Raw genomic sequence first — 18,544 nt, 5'->3', positions numbered from 1 at the left:
CTATGAGCAAACACCACCTTTTAAATCCAGCGCCCCACAGCACTTGTGTTCTTTGCACTTAATAGTACTACTTTTAAGAAAAATAAATAAAGGAAGAATTCCATCAGTCACAGCCCCTGGAAAGTGCCTGATAGAGGTGTGAGGTAAAAGAGAGAGGAACGTGCCGGGCAGAGCCAGCCAGGGAAGCAATGCTCAGAATTCCCAGCAGCCCAAAGCAGGGATGGCACAGGCTGCAGGGTACACCAGCTTGATGGCACTGCCTTCCCAGCAGAAAACACCTGGCCTGTTGACAGTTTTGTGTTGGCAACGTGTAAGACTCATGGGAGCACCATGCCAGCTCTTCCCTACACAGAGCTGGAGAAGGCTGAAACACTGATCTCTGTCCCACTGACTTTTAAAGTCCTCCTGGGTCTGAGAAAGACTGGTGTATTATTCAGCAGCCTCGTCAAATATTACAGCAAGTTTGTAAGTGGTCACCATTAAATTTGTCTGCGTGATTGCCAGGGCTCATATTATTAAACTTTCAAGCTGTATAATTTTATCCTTTCTGAAAGGCTCACAGTCCTTTACCACAGCCTGTCAGGTGGAGATGCCTGAAGGACCATGGCAGGATTAACTCAGCGAGCTGGGAAGTGGAGTCATGGAATGTTTCCCAGCTCCAACACATAGGGAATTGGTCTCCGTGCTGTGAATTGCCAGGAATGAGAGGGCAGCCATTACATGGGATTAGAGAGATTTTTGTGACACACTTATTTCTGTAGTACAAAATCATGTCTTAACATCATGGTGGGAGATCCTTTGCCAAGTTACTGCTTGAAGGCATACATTTTATCTAAGGAAATGCTTAATTGCTCCTTACTGGACAGTGGTCATGGGATATTAGGCACCAATAAAAGATGACTCTTAAAATACAGGCTGAACACTGTTTCCAGCACAACCTGGTGGTTATGGTCACAGAACAGATTTGCTTCAATGCATTTTTATTTTTTCCTTAATTTCCTATTTGAGCAAAGTGTGTGGTACGTCTACCATAAGCACATCCCTTCTTCCCAGCCCCAGTCTTTGCCCTGTAGCTTTCCTGATGCAAAATGCCCCATCTCCAAGGGGGCCACTGCAGGTAGAGCCACACATTTTATTCCTAGCTGACATGGGAAGAGCGTGGCCCTGACAGATAAAATGAGGCTGCATGATGCTCACCAAGAGCATGGAGATGCCAGTTGCTCTGAGGAAATGGATGCTGGAGGAAGCATTAATATTCCAGGCCACCATGTCTCCCTGCCATCTGTTGTACCAAAATCCCCTGCAAGGGAGAAATCTCTGGATGCTATTTCTACAGCAAGCTGTTAGAGACTTGCTAAATCATCTTTCTCCCTTCCAAACAAACCATTTTCCAGAGTTGCCGTGCCTTGAGGAGATGGGTTTGGTAGCTGTGAGGCGCGTAGGACTGTGATTATATGTGCTGGAGGTGCCTGGTGTGCTCCAGCACACCTAGCCCAGCTACTGCTGCAGAGAAGGATGAGACGGAAACCGCGCACTCTCCAAAGTAGCAAGACGGGATGAGGCAAGGATCTGCAAGCTGGCAGTCCTTGTGGAGCAGTTTGCTCCTGAGCAGGCAGTAACATTTAAAGCTTTTGTCATTTCCTGAGATGTCTGACGAAAAAGATGTTCCCCCAAAGCACCTGCAGACTGCTGGAGGCCCCTGTGCCACCCTTTCTCCTGCTAAAAGCCCTTCCAACAAGGAGCCATCTCCTCCAAATGCTGATGTCCTCTTGCCAGAAGGAGATCAGGAGGAAAATGTTATGAGGATTTCCTCTTTATTTGGCATTGGGGAGTCTCCCAGTATAACACGCTTTCTGATGATGGCCCATTGCCCTGTCTCCTACTATGTGCAGGTAAAGATTTATGCAATTCCAGGTGCCAGCCTCACTGAAGAGATTAATGAGAGATAATGTCTTACAAAGAGGTTTATTGAGTTCTCTGAGTTCATTCACCAGCTGTGAAGTGAAACATCTGAAAACAGTTTTTGAATACTAAGTTCTCCCTGGTGCTAGTGAAGAAAAAGGAAACAGTGCCTTTTTCTGCTCAAGGTATTTATTCTGCTGGACAGAGCAGGACTCATGTGCAGAGCCCTGGGAGATGAGATGCTGGGTTATTAAATGCCTGCTGGCATGGCCCACCTGGGGTGCGGGAGAATGTGCTTGGTGGCAGTTCAAGGTGCTGAATTCTGGTTCTCAGCATCCTCAGCCCCGCAAGGTCCTGCGAGTGATGACTTGTTATTTCATGGCAGATTTGAAGAAACAGGGGAGCCCTGGAGAGCAAGGCAAGAGTGATCACTCACCTGTAGCGATGTAAAGGCACTAGGAAATGGATTTGTGGCTACAGCACCCTGGAGACCTTGCTTCTGCTGGCCTTATGGCATGAAATGTTGATTTGGTGAGGCAGTATGTCTTCTGCCTCATTATGGTTCAAGGGTGGAGAAGGAAGGTCCTTCCTTGGACCTCAGTCTGTGCCAGGCACCTCATTACATGGGTCTTCTTGACTTGGTTCTTGGGACACAAGGAAGCTTCTTGCTCCTTCCCTCTGCCCTACCCAAAAGCCAAGCAGGAGCCCGGTGCTGCTTCCTGCACCTGTGTGCTGGGCTGGTGCAGAGGCCAGAGCCCTCACTGCCATCACCCAGCAAAATACCATGTAGCCACACAGACAGAGAGGCTGCTGGTTTGCCACAGCTGGTTTTTTTTACCTCAGTGCATGGCTTCTTTGAACAGAAGGCACCCTTGCTTGGGTTGGAGGAAATGGGTTGCAATCAGTAAAATGTCTTTTAAAAAAATCTTCCCCCCATTAGCAATTGGGCAGGTGGCTGTGCAGGGGCCTCTGGGGTGCATCTCTGTATGCAAATACTAGTCATGAGGCAATAATTATGCTCCTCTCCCATCTCAGGCGCATTCCTACCCTGCCAATGGATCATTCTACTAATTTTCATCTCTGTTGCTCTTAGTGTACCATGCCCATAATGTGTTTGTGTTTCTGCACAGACATTGGGGTGCATTATCTGGGAAGAGTCAAGCGGGAAACCCACAGCTGTAAGGATGGATTTTGGCAGATTATTTATCATTTCCCATGTTACAGCAAGTCCCCAATGAGGCATGTGGGCTTTTCCTCTGGGATACACCACTGGGAAGGATCTGGGCATTTTCATCCCTTATTTTTTTATTTACACTTTGACATTCTTTCCTTGGAGGTGACTTCAGTACTATGTGCAGCAGTTTTCCTTCAAAATCGCCCTCCTGACAGCATCCCAGCAAGAGGACTGCTGCTTCTTCACATCCTGATGAAAAACTTGCAAGAAATTTTTTTGCAAAAGTCTTTTGCTGTAACATCAGCAGAGCTCACATAAAAACAATCTACAGTACTCGCTCTTTCCTATGACTGGTCTATGTCTTCCAGCAGCTATAAAAGAGGGCAATCAATATACCTTGCCAGGGTTTTTTTAATGCTTCTTGAGCCCTTATGGTCATAATGCTTCTTCAGGCTGCAGTGTCAATACACTTGAGACATGAACATGTCAAAACCACATAAAATCTTTATTAAGGTGAAGTTAAATGAGCAAGCCCAAATCAGTAACTTAAATGGATATTATCCTTCAAGGATGCCAGACCTAAAAACCAGACACAGCTGAAAAATCCACGGCATTCAAAGTTAGGATTGCAATTGATGAGAAACTTTAACTTTTGCCAGAGAGCCTGGGCAGGAGGAATTTAGGAGGATGGGAATTGCTGTCAATGTGCTCTGGACACTTGCCCTTTGTTTTCTATTGCAGCATTGGCCTGAAATAAAAAAGTGCAGCAAATCTGGGGCAGGCACGAGGAAAGCAGTTACTATTCAGTCTCTCTCTGCTCAACAAATAAACCCAGACTGAACAAAAGACAAAAAAATTACTTATTTATATATGGTTTGAGGTGACAGTGCATGGAGCTGCACCAGGTGGCACCAGGATGCACGGCATCCCATGGGGAGAGCATATGAGTTTCACGAGGGGGAATGGAGAGCCTTTCTGCCCAGCCCAGTGAAACACAACCTGACAGCCTCGATCCCTCCAGTGTGGTGCTCCTGCAGCTGGGCTGTGCACACAAGCACACAGTGCTGTTGAGGGGGGAAGCAGAGCAGTGCAGGTTAGGAGGCAAAGTATCCCCCTGCTCCACCGCCCATGGGACAGCATTTCCCTGTGCCTTGCTGGGGTTTCCTGTAAGTAAGGCAGCCTCTGCCCCCCACTCTTTCCTGGGGCTGCTTTAGAAGGTGATGCTCTCAGGTACCTTCAGAGAGTGTTTGTCTGGGGTTAGGGCTCTAACTGCTCCCCTAACTGCTCCCCTGGCACCCATGAGCAGCTGTGCCCCGGGTCTTCAGAGGAGCCTGGGCTCTGGAAGTTCCAGGGTGGGAGTGGCAATTAAACTTCAGGAAACAGAAGCAGATGTTGGGCTGGGAGAGCAGCCTGTCCCAAGGCACCCTGCTCTTGATGTGTGGTTTGCAAAGTCTTACCCTGCAGAGAGCCTTGCAGGGCTATCCTTGCGCTGCATGGCCCTGGGGGGTGTATTTCTTCTCCAAAATTCTCCCACGCACTTTCAGGCTCTGCAAAGTCACCAGTGCCAGGCCCACGTGGAGAATTTGGCTGCAGGACTGTAGGGTGCTTTTGGCTCAGTGCCTGGCACGCTCCTCCAGTCTTGCACGGGGCTGCAGCATCAGATATTTTCATCTGCCAAAAGGAGACTTTCAGAGGACAAGAAGGACATGTGAGAGCTGCCAGTACCCCAGGAAAGGAAAGCTACAGCTCGAGCCCCACTGGGCACCCTTGGCTTGTGGAGCAGGCCAGCACACAGGTCAGGGCAGCATCAAGGGGCTTGGGCTGCTGTGGGCTGGATGTGAGCTCCCAGGAGGATAAAATATCTTGTAATTCAGCCTGAGGCAGTGAGGAGGTAATGCAGGTACCATGAGGCTGTTGGGACACAAGAGCTGGGTCCAGGCTCTTCTCAGATGGTGTCAGGCTTGCAGCAGTACAAGCCCATTGCTGCCTCTTTGTCCAAATGTTGGACAGGGGGACAGAACCCAGCTGGATTTGTCTGGGTTTGATGTGCCACAACAGCCTGCATGGCTTGCTTTGCTCCACTTACTTGTGAGCTCTTGTTTTGCAGTTCTGCAATGGTAGGGACGTGAATGGGTACAGTGCAGCCCACTGCCACTACCCAGGGATCATCTGTCGCTGTGCAGGACTGAGACAATTTGCTGACCTTTGAGAGCAGTCCAACAGGAAGGCTCAGACAGGCTTGAGTTTTGAATCTCCAAAGGCTGCCATCGCTCAGTGTCCACTGCAAGCTACGGGGTGGACCTGGCTCCTTCAGGAGTTGTCACTTGGCTTGGAAGGATGTGTAGCTTCAGCACTACCCAGTGAGTCAGTGACAGGTAGGAGAGCACCATTTGGGCCCCCAAAGCACCAGTGGCCTCCCCCCACCAAGGGCTCCCTTGTACTCATGGGCTGTTTTCGAATGGCAGCGAGGGATCCTGCCCCCTTGGATTTTCCACTGGAGGGCTGGGAATTTGCATCCCTTCTGCATTATTATTTTTCTGCTTTTGCTTCAGCAGGTGGGATTCTATAGCTTGCCAGGAGGATTTCGTTTTTCACAAAGGAGCTCCTTTGCCAACACACCTTCTCAGTGGAAAGCTGAAAAATTGCTTGGTTCCAGCCTATTTAGTTTTAATTGTTTCCTTTAGTTCTCATTGCCCATGGCAAAATATCACCTTTCCCTAACAACCAGCCAGGCTGGGAGCCAGTCACCCTGCCCAGCCACCGTGCCATCCCTCCTGCTGGTCCCTCAGCTTCCAGAGGTCTTTTCTCTTCTGGCAGGGGTGGATTTCAGGGAGGAGGCATCACCCTCAGAAAACACCGGGTAGGGAACAGTTGCACTGCTGCCACTCCTGTGCTCTCTCCATGTCTCCGAGGTCTTTTCTGGCTGCTCTGACTCCCCCCTGCTCACAGATAATTTCCATGCTGCCTTTCCCAACTAGCTCGCCTCTCTCCTGGTTCCCATCCTTCCTCCAGCAGCTGCTGTGGAGGGGCCAGCTTGGAACTCTTCCTTCCAAGAAGGCTTTGAAAAGGAAGTGTTGTGTTGCTGAGTAAGAACACAATGCACAGAGCCCCTGGGGACGCTGAACAGCAGAGGATGAGAAAAGCCTCTTCTCCCTCCCCTCACCACAGAGCTCATGAGCTTTGAGCACCTGTGAGCTCAGGTGCCTTTATGGGAAGAATGCCGTGCACAGCATCCCAGGTGAGCATCGCCTCCAGGACCTCTGCTCTCGCTTCTGCTTCTAATGCAGCCCTTCCCCAGGGACACCCCTCTCCACAAAGACAACAACCCCATGTCAGCAATGAAAAGCAAGGTCTTGCAACCCCAGGGAAAATCTTGAGGGGACTCCTAAGCCTTCCTGGAGGTTACGGCACGAGGAGGATAAAGCACTATTCCCTTTCCACACAGGCTCCACTCAGGGGGCACAGTCAGACATCCCCCCAAGCAACCTTAGCAATAGATCAGGCTCAAGGAATAATATATTTGAATATATTATTATAATATATATTATTCAAATATAATTGGAATATAATAATAATAATATATAATAATATATTATTCCACTATAAGGCATGGATGCAGAGCTAGCTATCAGGGGTGAGACAGAACAAAAATACACACAGTGACCTGTCACAGTAACCCCCCACATAACTGATTTTATCCCCAGGATAAAACACCACTGTATCAGGGTGGAGCCTAATGCTGGGCACTGCCTGAGCTGGCACATCCCAGACAAGGGCTGCACAGCACCATGCCAGAGATTTTCCTGAGGGTTTTCCTCTGCTCAGTTCTGGGGACGAGCTATAAAACAAAAGCTCATAAATTAATGACCTAAAGAGCAGCAGAATGCTATTAGATACTAGGGAGTTAATTGCACCAATGCTAATCGCATGTATTTTAATGGAATCAGTAGAGATGTAATATGTAATTCCACAGGTATTCCAGAATAATTTAGCAATTTAATTAATTTCTGCTAATACCTTTTAAATCACCTACCCTCTTCCTCTCATGTTCTCTGAGGAAAATAGGGAAGAAACTTTTCCAGTTGACTAAATCTATTGCAATCTCACTATTATTGGCAAAGATATAATTTTATTTCTCAGTGGATTTCTTACCACTAGAGTCATCCCTGGGTGACAGGGAGGCCAAGCAGGACTGTGATAGTCTGGTCCTAAATTTGGAATTCTTGATAAGGGCTGGTTGAAATGTTTTGGACAGATCATGATGCGCTGAAAAGATGGAAACAAAAATGACTTGTGGATTTAGGTCAAATTCAATGAGCAGAGCCAAGTGAAAATATGGAAGAGAAATGTAAACAGCACCAGGCATTTTATTCCATCTCCTCAATATGAAATGTTTGGTTTAGAAAAAGCAAAAATATCCCACTTCAGCATGTTTGAGATGCAAGTTTTCTGCTTGTCTCTTTGTGCCTCCCCCCAGGCTCAGGCAGCTGCGAGGCACCCAGCCCCAGGGCAGCATTTCAGCTGGAGAAATTATTTATTTCCTTTTTGCACTCACCACTCAATGACTTCAGGGCACAGCACCTTGTGACAGCACTTGGTGGTCCGGGGGAGATGGACAGAGGAGGAGATAAGTGATTTGGGTTGCATGGGAGCTGCCCCCATCCCTCCCCACACTGGCAGGAAAGAGACCACCAGAAGCCATTGCTCTCATGGGGCTTTTATTATCTGTCTGGCCCTCACCTCCCACCCAGCTGCTCATGGCCGGTTGAGCCCATCAGCACCACCCATGCCAGCAGAGGAGACCCCAGCTTGGCCATCCCCAATCCCAGCCACCTGCTCAGGGCACCACATCCTTCCAGGCTCTTTTTTTGGGGATTTTTTTTTTTCCAAATATTTATTTTAAAAATATAGTAGCTGTGGAAAGCAGCCCTCTTTAAAAACGCTCAATGCCGGAGTGAAATGCATCATTGCCATCCTTATTACTAAGCCCTCCTGGGTGCCCGTTCCTGCCAGCAGCAGTGCTGGGGGTCTGGAGCATCTGCACCGGCTGCTGCAGGCAGGGAGGCTCACGATGGCAGGGAGACAGAGAGGGACCCTTCTGAAAATAGAAATATTGTGCTGAGTTGTTTGGAGTCAATGAAATACATAAATCACCAGCATTAGATTAGCTTCAGCTTGTCAAATATTGCTCCCATCAGAGTTGGCGTAGTGCGCTGGTGGAGGCACGGTCCCCCTCGTCCCAGGGCAGGAGAGCCACGCCAGCCTCCCGCCCTGCTCCCCACTGCAGGGCTTCCTGCTCTTGCCCACCACAAGGACACCAGCCCCCAGGGCAGCCCAGGACCCCCGGGGTCCATATAAATAGGAAACTGTAAACACAACCATTGGAGATAAGAGACAGCTACGATCACAGGGTTTACTGCTTCAAATGTCTCCCCCTTCCCCCCCCCCAGTCCACACCCCTATGCCCCTGTCCCCACTCCATAAAAAGGACTCCAGTAACAAAATCTTCGATCCAGGCTTGGAGTAAAGGTGAGGTGCTCGGGGAGTAAAAAGGGACATTGGAACCTTAGTGGTCTTTGCTCGGGAGGGGAGATTGTGGCAGGAGGGAGAAAGAGGGTTAGCTGGTTCAGGTCCTTTGCAAGTACATTTGGTTTGTCTGGAGGACTCCTAGGGTTATACCTGAGATGAAGACGTCTAGAGGACACTCCACAGCTCAATTAAAACGCGGTTGGTGTTTCTGTGCCCAGAAGAGCCCTCCCTGCCGGGACGTGTCGGTCGTGCTCGCACCAGGCAGCAAGAAAGCAGCATCCCTCCCTCTGCTCAGCACGGGGCTATCTGAACCAACGCTTGGCTGGGGCATCCCTCATGTGTCGAGGATCTCGCTGGTGGGCGACGGCTCGTGAGGGATGCCCTGAGCGCTGTGGATGGTCTGGTTGTGCGAGAGGGAGTTCTGCTGGAGCTCCAGGGCAATGGCATTCTGGGGGAACTCCTTCACCTGCCGCTTGTACTCCAGGAAAGTGCACGCCTTGGTGGCAATTGCGATGATGTTCTTGCCAATAAAGATAGTGGAGACCCTGCTGTCCTGGAACAAGATCATGTTGATGGCCCGGATGAAGATGGTGACGATGTTAATGGTGACCAGGCTGAGGACGGGGTAGAGCATCATTTTTTGTGGGGCAATGTGCTCCCCTTGCATGCTGATCTCACTGAGGGACACGCAAGGCAGGATCAGGAGGAGTATGTAGCAGTAGAAAAACATGAGCCCCTCTGCCCAGATGGGCAGGCCAGTCCTTTGTGGCTCCCACAGATTGGCCTGTATGTCCAAGATATCCAGCAGGTCAAGGGCCACCCAGAAGAGGCGCCCCCGCAAGTCCTCTTTCTTCCGAAAGGTCCGTATGTATTCCATGCTGTCCAAGGCCACCAGCACCAGGTAGAGCCCTGGCACACAGATGGAGAGCAGTAGGGTCAGGGCTTTCCTGGCCACTGTCTCCAGGTTCTTCTTGTCTGCTTTGTAATTCTGAAAGATGAAATACAGCTTGATCTCCAGCACGAAGATGTAGAGGAACCACAGGATCATGGCATAGCCGCGCTTGGCTGTCTTCACCTCGGCCCCCACCCACACGGCCACGTAGCGCAGCACGATGAGGAAGCAGATGTCCCCCACCAGCACGATGATGCAGACACCGATCTTGCGGGGCCCCTGGTTCTGCTCCACCAGGTAGGCGTCCATGAAGGCCATGCTGGTCATGATGACGATGGTGGTCAGACAGACGTGGCGCTTGTCAGGTGGTGGCAGCACCATGGTGAGGCGAGCGGCCCTCCGTCCCTCTGCACCGGCACTAGGGGAGCGGTCCTGCCGGCGGTGCACGGAGGGACATCCACGGTGAGCCCAGGGACCAAGGGTCGCTGAGTCCCCCACCCCCACCCCAGGAAGAGGTGCCTGGAGGAGCAGTGGCTCTGCTGGCAGCCCCGGTCTCCCAGGGCTCGGGGCTGTCCCTGCAGACCCTACCCCAGCTCTTCGCCCTTCGCTGGCTGTGCCCTGCAAGCACCGCGGCTCTGCCCCCAGCCCAGGGCTGGGTGAGCAGCCCAGCCCCAGGCACCCTCCGCCACCAGCAGCCAGGGCTCACAGATGTGCAGGCCCTCCTGAAGGAATGTCCCTCCTCTGTAGTCCATCCCCCATCGCTGTCAGGCTCTCCAGCAATCCTATGGTACTAATATTCTTCCAGGCTCCAAGCCCTAAATCCTTGTATAAATCCCTGGAAACACAGTAGGTGAATGGGCAGCAGGCAGAGAGGAGCTCTCCCTCTTCCCAGCAAGACTCCACGTTCCTCCAGGGCCTTGGGAGGTCCCGCTGTGTCCTCACAGGGAACCACCTTCACGCCTACCCCTACAGGGCTGTGCTGGGCTCCTGCTGCTCTGAGCTGTACACGCATCCCTCCATCCCTGGAAAAGACAGAGAATGAGTGTTAGGGTCCCTCTGTGTGCTGAGCATGGGATGGTGAGGATGACATCCCCCTCAGCTCCCAGCACACCTTGGCATGAACTGGGCTCTCACCAGGTACCATCCCACTGCAGGGGTACCCACCACCGTGCCCTGTGTGTGACGATGCAGAACAGCTCTTTATTGAGTATGAACACAGCACAGGGTGTCCTGCATGGAAACACAGCATGCTGCCCTTACACAGATACTCTCTGTCCAAAACTCCTTGGCAAGCTCATGCTCTGGGTGCTCCTGCTGTCTCTGCAGGAGACACACGAAACCACAATGCCGGTGGAGACAGGCAGGCTCACAGCACCCCAGCTCCAGGTATCCCAGCCCAGCCATGTCTCAGCTGCAGTGCAGAGAGAGGCTCAAGTGCTCTGCAGAGGTCCCAGCCTGGGGACAGTTCTGCTAAATTATGGCCATGGCATTCCAGTTACTGAGCAGCTCACAGGGTGTGGGGCCATCCCTCCTCAATTAAGGGTGAGGTTAGGGCTGGCACATGGGGGACGAAGCAAAGCTGTCCCAGTGGTGGCATGAGGTCCCAGCAGCTTTCTGGACTGGCTCACGGCCACAGCTCCTTTTCACCACGCTGCACTTGGCTAATTAACTTGTTAATCTTTTCTGTGGAGGGAACACACTCCCAGAAGTGAACAGGTCCCAGTGCACTCAAGAGTGCTACCAAACTGCTCAAACAGAGATAGATCATGATCACAGCCAGAGATGCCCATCACATGCCATGTGACAGCTAGTCCCTATGTGCATAGCAGCTCCTGGGAAGCGTGTGACCCCACAGATCCCCCTAGAGATCCCCCCCAACTCATCCTGTGGGACCTGGCCGCTGTGGTTGTGTACTCCCATGGATCCTCATCTCTCATGCAACTTGCACCTTGCCAGTCCTCCATACCACACCCACTGGTGGAAAGGCTGCCAGGCTGCTGGGTCTGCGAGCACTCCCTGCCCAGCCTGCTGGGGTTAGGCTGAGTCTTGACCTGGATTTGGAGGGCTGCAAAGGTGCCAACCTGAACCCTGAACATTCCTTGGGGCTCAGGAGCATCCCTTCTTACAGGAGGGGAACCAGGACCTGCTGAGAGCCCTGGGAGCTGCCAGAGATACTCAGTGGCACTAATCCTGCTCCCCACCACCAGCTTACCAAGGACACTCACAAACCTGAGAACTCTCATCTTTTAGGTGGTGGTGGAGATAGAAGGGAAGAAGCCAAGCCCAAGGAGATGTAAGCCATTAAAAACCTGCCCTACTTTGCAGCTGCTTATGTTTATGGAGCCTCATTTAAATTAAAGCTGGATTCTCTCCTGCTTCAGGGAGAAAAAAAGAACAAAGAAGAGAAAAGTGGGAAGCCAGATGAGTCAGAGCCAGCCCTGCCGTGTGCCTGAGTAGGTGGACAGCAGGGAAGTGTGTACCTGTGCCCTTGTTCCCAAAGGATGTGGCAGGAGAGGATGCGGTGCTCAGTAAACGTCACAGCACGGGACTTAAATACACTGCCCCAGCCAGGACCTTCAGTAGCTCTTCTGCCGCCCTACTCATGCCCAGCAGAGAAAACTGGTGTGTTAAAATAATTTCTCAAGCAGGAATTGCTCAGAAAGAAGCCTAAAATGATGTGGGAAGTCATGACTACCGCTACATGGTGCTTCCCAGGCAAGGCATTCCCTGCAGCCCCGCTCTCACCAGCGCAGTTCTCTGCAACGTCTCGTAGCTGCTGTTTGGGGCTTCAGTTTGTTCTTTCTTGAGCTTTCGGATAAAAATATACAGCCATTGCTGTAACTGCTTTGAAACTCATGCCAAGTTTTACAGGGGATTTATAGCCAAGGATGGATAATTCCAGATAAATTAGGTCTTTCAGGAGGGAATGGTAGGTTTTTTCTTTCACCCTGCAAGTATTTATGCCTTCAAAAGACAGCAGTTATTTAAAGGGCAGTGGGTTGCAGCACAGCACGGTAAGGTTAGGAAGCAGCTTGCTGGTAAATTCTGCTCTCTGCCCTGTGCGTTACTCGTGTGGTCTGGGAAGCTGGGGGAAGGCACAGTTCCCAGTCCAAGCTCTCCTCATGCCTTCATGAAAGCAGACTCAAAACCCCTTCCTGCCTCTCAGCAAATACCCAGGGCGTTGAACGGTGTTAATTCACCGTGTTTACAACAGCAGCCAACAAGTCTTTAACCACCGGTGCTGAGGAGATCAAATGGCAGATTCTTCCCTCGCATCTGCTCCTGAACAATTCACGGCAGCTTGGGATGGGTTTGATAAACATGTCCCTTTGTTGTGGTGACCTTTTGGAGCAGAGGAAGGGGATGGAAGGGCTGAGATGAATCACAGGGCTCGAGAGCTGCTTCCTCTTGGGTTAAATCGTACCTTACCCAGGGTGAGCACCTCTCTTGCCTTTTGCAAACAGTTTCTAAGCACTTGCTGTGGTGCAAGCCCTTCTCCTTATTTTCCAGCTGTGCAATAGCTGTTTTCCCCACCTCCTGGGAAATATATCTCTGCCCATCCATGGAGCAGATCTTGCCCATTTGATTGATGTGTGACCATCCTACCAGGGAGGGGGCATGTAAAACTCTCAGAGGACTATTAGAGAAAAGTAGATAGTTTTTAAACAACCATTACTCCAGGAAATCCTGATTTATAACTTTTAAATGACTGCATCCGACAATACATTCAGAAACTGTTTGAAAACTGTGCTGGATAAACAAGACAATAAGCATTACAGAGAGCCACAAGAGCACATCTGAGGCAAATATTTGCTTAGACAAGTAATCACAAAACTTTCTTCCTGCAGAAATTCTTGTAAATAAAAGGCAGCTCACCTGAACATAACAAGCTTGGAGCGTTATGCCAGTGAGCCAAGCTGGCGGCTTCCTCTGGGATAGGATCTAACAGCCTATGTATCCTGCTTGGTGCCAGTACCCCCACAAGCAAGTACTGCAGCGATGCTTCAGTCTTGGCAACCATGGGCCTCCTTACCAGGACAAAATTCAATCCCTAATTGCATATTCTCCTCTAATTCTACCCTACACAAACAGCTCCATTGCACTGGAGCGAGCAAATGCCCTCAATAACACCCACAGCATCGTGGGACCAGCCGACGAGGCTCAGCCCAAGAGCAGCATCCAGTCTCACCAGTGAAGACCAGCAGCATGGCATGGGGATAGGCAGCATCACGTCCCCTCTCCATTTCTGGGGTGTGCTTGGGGGTCCTCCATTTCCCAGCCCAGCCTGCCCTTTCCCAGCTTCCCCGAAGGATGGGAGAGGCTTCAGTGGGAATGGGGGAGCTGTGATTTCCTGGAAAGATTCAGGGGTCCTGCAGATGGGTCCAAACACAACTGAAGGGCAGGGTTTGCACTCTCATCTCTGCCCTGTTTCCTCTGGCACTGAGGGAAAGTGAGCAGCATCAGAGCAAGCCAGCCCCTCCCCTATTACTCTGGTGCCTCTGCTCTGGCTGAGGAATTATTTCTTGGTCTTGCACCAATTTTTCCAGCCTTCCCGGACACTATAAAGCACCTGTGGTTACCCAAGGACATGCAGTCACAGCCTTACTTCACCACCAGCCCAGGCAGTTTGCAAGAAAATTAAACTGTGCTTTTTCCTGCAATGCTGGTGGCTCATTGCAGTGTGTGATTAATTACCACCAGCTCTGCCCTTACCGGCGTCTGCAACCTGCAGACACCCATCACAGTGCCCTCCTGCACCCTCTCCTGCCTCTGCTCACTGCCTGTGCCCAGCACCACTGGCACAGCACCAGACACTGCACCCAAGAGCGGTGGGGGTGCAGGGACATGCCAGCATCCCCATGCACCCGCACAAATCCCATCTCCCTGTTTGGGGAGCAAGGAGCCACAGACAAGCCTGGAGGCCTTGTGGAGCCATTGGCAAAACAGTCTCATTAATGCCAGCAGGCACTTCCCAAACGCTGGCTCTACCCGGCAAATTAATTTAAATTATTTAGGTAATTTCAATTCTGTCTATAAAAAAACGGGGGAGTGAGACAGAAGTACACACAACACACTTCCCAGGTAGTTAGGATGCCGCATTGCTTAAGGCTTCATTTGCACTTTAATTGCTTTGATTTATTCCAGCTTTCCTGAGTGTAAATCTGAAGCTCCCCCTCGCTCAGTCCTTCAGCCCCCTGGAGAGCTGCTGCTCCACCGAGCCCTTTTGCTGGCTGCCATGCCCTGTCCCCAGTGTGAGGCAGGAGGAGGACTTGCTGGGGACTAGGGGGCAGCTGCAGCAGAGCCACCAAGGCCATGGCATTGCTCTCTGGCAGTCGGCTGTGCTCCAGGGAGCAGCTGAATTGCAGCCAAGCGATCTGCTCTTGGCAGAGGTCAGGGCAAGGAAGCCTGTTCGAGGCTGTACATCTCTTTCATGATTTGTGACCCCAGAATTATTTGTGAGCTTCACGCAGGATGTAAGGATGGGGCTTACAGGCAGGGCAAATTCTCCTCTGACTGAGAAAAAACTATCAACCATGTCATCCCCATGCCGTTGCATGTTCCTGCTTCACCTCACTGACAGTCAGTGCTGGTGGGTGTTTGGTTCAGCCTCACTGACCTGCAGGCTGAGATTTCACCTGCCCCCCCCACCCCGGCAGTCCCTGGGGACTGGCAGAATGAGGATGCTCATACCCTGTGGGAGGTTGCTGCTGGGCAGCGGCTGCACCCTGCCCCCTCCAAGGCATCCGGGATCTCAAGTGCATCCTGTGAAGGAAATGAGATTGAGGAAGATTTTTCCGGACCCTGCCCACTAATTGTGTCTGAAGGAGGAAACAGCCCACTTGCTAATGATTACAGATAGTTTACTGTGTAGGCACATTAAGAAATGGGGAAAGAGCTGCAAACTGTTCCCAGAACCTGCCCAAAATAAACAATGCAATGTCAGACAAAACCAGCTCCTGCTTACACCAGTGAGTGCATCAGCTGTGCTCTCATGCTGCAAACACCCTCAGTCCCCTTTGGGGTTCACTTCACCCCCCTTTCCCAAAAACGAATCGATAGCAGAACGTATCAGAACTGTTCCCCGAGTCGAGAAAAAATAAAACCACCCTCTCAACCAGATCATTTTGGTGATGGGGTGGGGAACTGCTGCCTGCCCAAAGCAGAGCCCTGCACAAAATAGATGGATGGCCTTTTTGTTCCCAGTCCTGTCCCCCGCAGCCATCCTGGTCAGGGCTCTCCCACCAACACAGGCAGCTGCAGCTGCCAGGAACATCTCCCCATTCACAAACACGCTGAGTTTGACGATATTTGACAGATGTGTCACAAAAAAAAAAAGGCTTTTCAGATGTTTCGGGTGTTTAAAAATAGTTAAAGAAGGTAAATGATTCTGACTTGTATGTAAAATGTGAAATTATAATACTATGTTTTGACTCTACCAAAACAATTTACCATTTTCTAAGCAAAATGTTTCTGTAGAGGAATTTCTTGGTGTTTCCAAGTTGGGTGCATTTTTAAGATTTTGTTCTGATCTGGATCAAACCCCAGATTTAAAAGTGTCAGAATCTCCCACAGTTTGTTGCTTTCTTGCCAAAAGGGGCATGTTTGGCAAACATCTGTCTGTGTGTGCGTTTGCCATGGTGGGGGATGCACGTGGACCTCAGTGCCTGTGGAGTGCAGGTCCTGATTTTGGAGTTGTCCCCATCCCCTACTGCAGGCTCCTTCCACCCTCTGCTCTCCCTTCAGCAGAGCTTTCCTCACCGGTTCTGGGGCATTTCCCTCTCTGCTACCTTGGGGGTCCTTCTGAGCCTTCTGTTCCTCTGCCAAAGTCCTTCAGCACTTTCCCCAAGCCCCTGCACTCCCAGCCCCAGTGCTCCTGCAAATGCTATGCTCAGCACTGGCTCTCTCAGTGGTGTCAGACTTGCCCCTGCCAGGAGATTTTGACCCAACTATATCATTTTTTGTTTGTTTGTTTGTCTGTTTTTTCCCAGGCTTTTTCTCCACTTTTTTTGAGATGCTGTTGGATTTTAGGTATTTCCTCCAGTACGCTTCCAGCCCACCCTACAGTGTGCTGCCAGTAGGTATAACAAACAACCTCACTGGTTCCCTAGCCAGATCACTTGTGACAGTGCCAGCTCCCCAAGCAGCTCCTGTCCCCTGCCTAGGAAGCTATTTTGCTTTCATCTGAAGATGCTGTGCCATCCCTGTGCTGGGAACAAAGGCACTCAGTGCACAGAAGGAAGTGCACTTCCTCCTCCAGGCGTGGCAGGGCTGACAGTGCACCTGCAACTTGCATTTGCACAAGTCATGTCACTAAAATACAGCAACACATCAGCAGCTTTGACCTCTGCTGGTACCTTCCTCGATAGAAAGGCCTCACCCAAGTGGTCACCAAGTTTCACCTGCACACAAAGACCACAGGTTGGATTTTCCCTGTGCTATCAACAGGCAGGAACACAAACACCACAAGCAAGCCAGGCCAGGAGCATAAAACTTGGATCTGATGTCAGTAGCCTGAGGATGTACTTCTGCATGTGACTCGCTGCCATGTCCTCAAATAACCTCACACTCTCAGTACTGGGGGAAAGGAAAACATGGAGCCAGAGCACAGTCCTCACACAGATGCTTTCCTCCACTGCATGCTGGAAAACACCCCCATCCCTGCTCTTGCTCATCCTTGTCCTCACTCTCCTGGGTGCTGGCGCAGAGGCACAGACTTTCCTGGGAGTGCTGCTCCCAGCATCCTCATTTAATGCACCAGGTGCCTGAGAGCCAGGTGGGAGAGGGAGTCAGCTAATTAAAATAAAATGGAAGCTGGTGTGTGAAGCTATAAATAGCAAAGTGCTGGGAGCTTTCTGGTGCTAAAAGCATGCTTATAGGGAAGGAGCTGTTGGGAGCTCTGGGGCAGAACTCCACAGATCTACTGGGGAAGATGCACCTGAAATCCACAGGCATTTCCTGCCTCTGTAACAGGGTGTTCAGACAGGGATGACTCTGAAGTAGATGGCTGAAGGGATGAGGGGCTGGCTTGCAGGCACTTCTAGACACCTGGGCAGAGAGTCATCTGCTGTCTCCTCTGATCTGGGGCCAGGCTGGCTGTCAGACTTAAGGCAGCAGATGAGGCACCTCTCCACTTATCTCCTCCCTCACCCACACCACGGAAGGAAGGGGTGTAGGAGGAAAATGCCTGATGCATGTAAAGCAGGGCAAGCTCTAAAGGGAAGAGTTGGGAGGATAGAGGTGTCTGACTCTTTTGAGTCCCTCCCTGGGAGCTGCCTCCAGCTTGTCCCTGTCGCCAGGCTGTGGTGGCACATTGCAGCTGGGCAGCAATCGCAGAGAAACAACTATGCTCCTGTTATTATTCCCTCTCTGTCCTGAGCACAGCATTAGCAGAGGTGAGATGAGCTGGGCAGGCTGCTACTGCTGCCATCGGTCTGGCCTTTGATTAAGACTGATTGTTCTGCTCTTAATTAACAGGAGACAGCTGTTGGCTGCTCTGGTGGAATGGAGGAGCAGAGCCCAGTGGCTGTGATAAAAGGAGATTGTGTCTGCTGGTTCCTGCTGAGCCTGGCAAGGCCACCCTCTGCCCAGCCATGCACAGGGCTGTGGGCAGTGCCACTGCCAAACCTCACCGAGGACCCCAAACACAGAGAGGGAGACTCTGTCCCTCCAGCACCACGAGGGTTCAGCCTCTGTGTGAACTGCCAGCAGAGATGGGGGGATCTGAATAATCCCTGGGATGATTTTGTTGCTGGCTGTTTCCAAGCCACCCTAAGGTGGTACTGCTGGCTGGTCCCCATAAGGTTTATTTCCCTATCTCTACTCCTCAGAGACCTTCCTGAGACAGAGCCTCTCCTGTGACAGCAGGTCTCATCTTCTGGTGACACCTGCCACGCTGCTGGCTCCCGCAGGTCTATCCAGCCATCTGGTCTGGCCCGCACGAGGTGATGGGCTCCCCTGAGAGGAGGTGTGGAGCTGCTCAGCCTGTCACACTGACAGCTGATCCAGTTCCCCATGAGATGAAGGCAGCTTGGCTACTTCTGCTCCCT

At 51.1% G+C, this 18,544-nt stretch overlaps 1 protein-coding gene across 1 annotated transcript in view; it reads right to left on the bottom strand.

Moving 5' to 3' along the window:
* Nucleotides 1–3,560: 3,560 nt before the first annotated feature.
* The window catches only part of TMEM121 (transmembrane protein 121), a 40,274-nt gene continuing 25,290 nt past the window's right edge, over nt 3,561–18,544 (bottom strand). The window contains exon 2 of the mRNA XM_027713373.2: nt 3,561–10,519. Coding sequence (XP_027569174.1) covers nt 8,940–9,878 — 939 coding nt within the window. The 5' untranslated portion in view covers nt 9,879–10,519 and the 3' untranslated portion in view covers nt 3,561–8,939. The remainder of the gene's footprint in view (nt 10,520–18,544) is intronic.

This window comes from Pipra filicauda, unplaced genomic scaffold (genome assembly GCF_003945595.2).
Source record: "Pipra filicauda isolate LSUMZ 115617 unplaced genomic scaffold, ASM394559v2 scaffold76_size2844353_pilon, whole genome shotgun sequence".
Taxonomy (NCBI): domain Eukaryota; kingdom Metazoa; phylum Chordata; class Aves; order Passeriformes; family Pipridae; genus Pipra; species Pipra filicauda.
The sequence above is the reverse complement of the archived record's forward strand: the minus strand, read 5'-3'. Positions and strand labels throughout refer to the sequence as shown.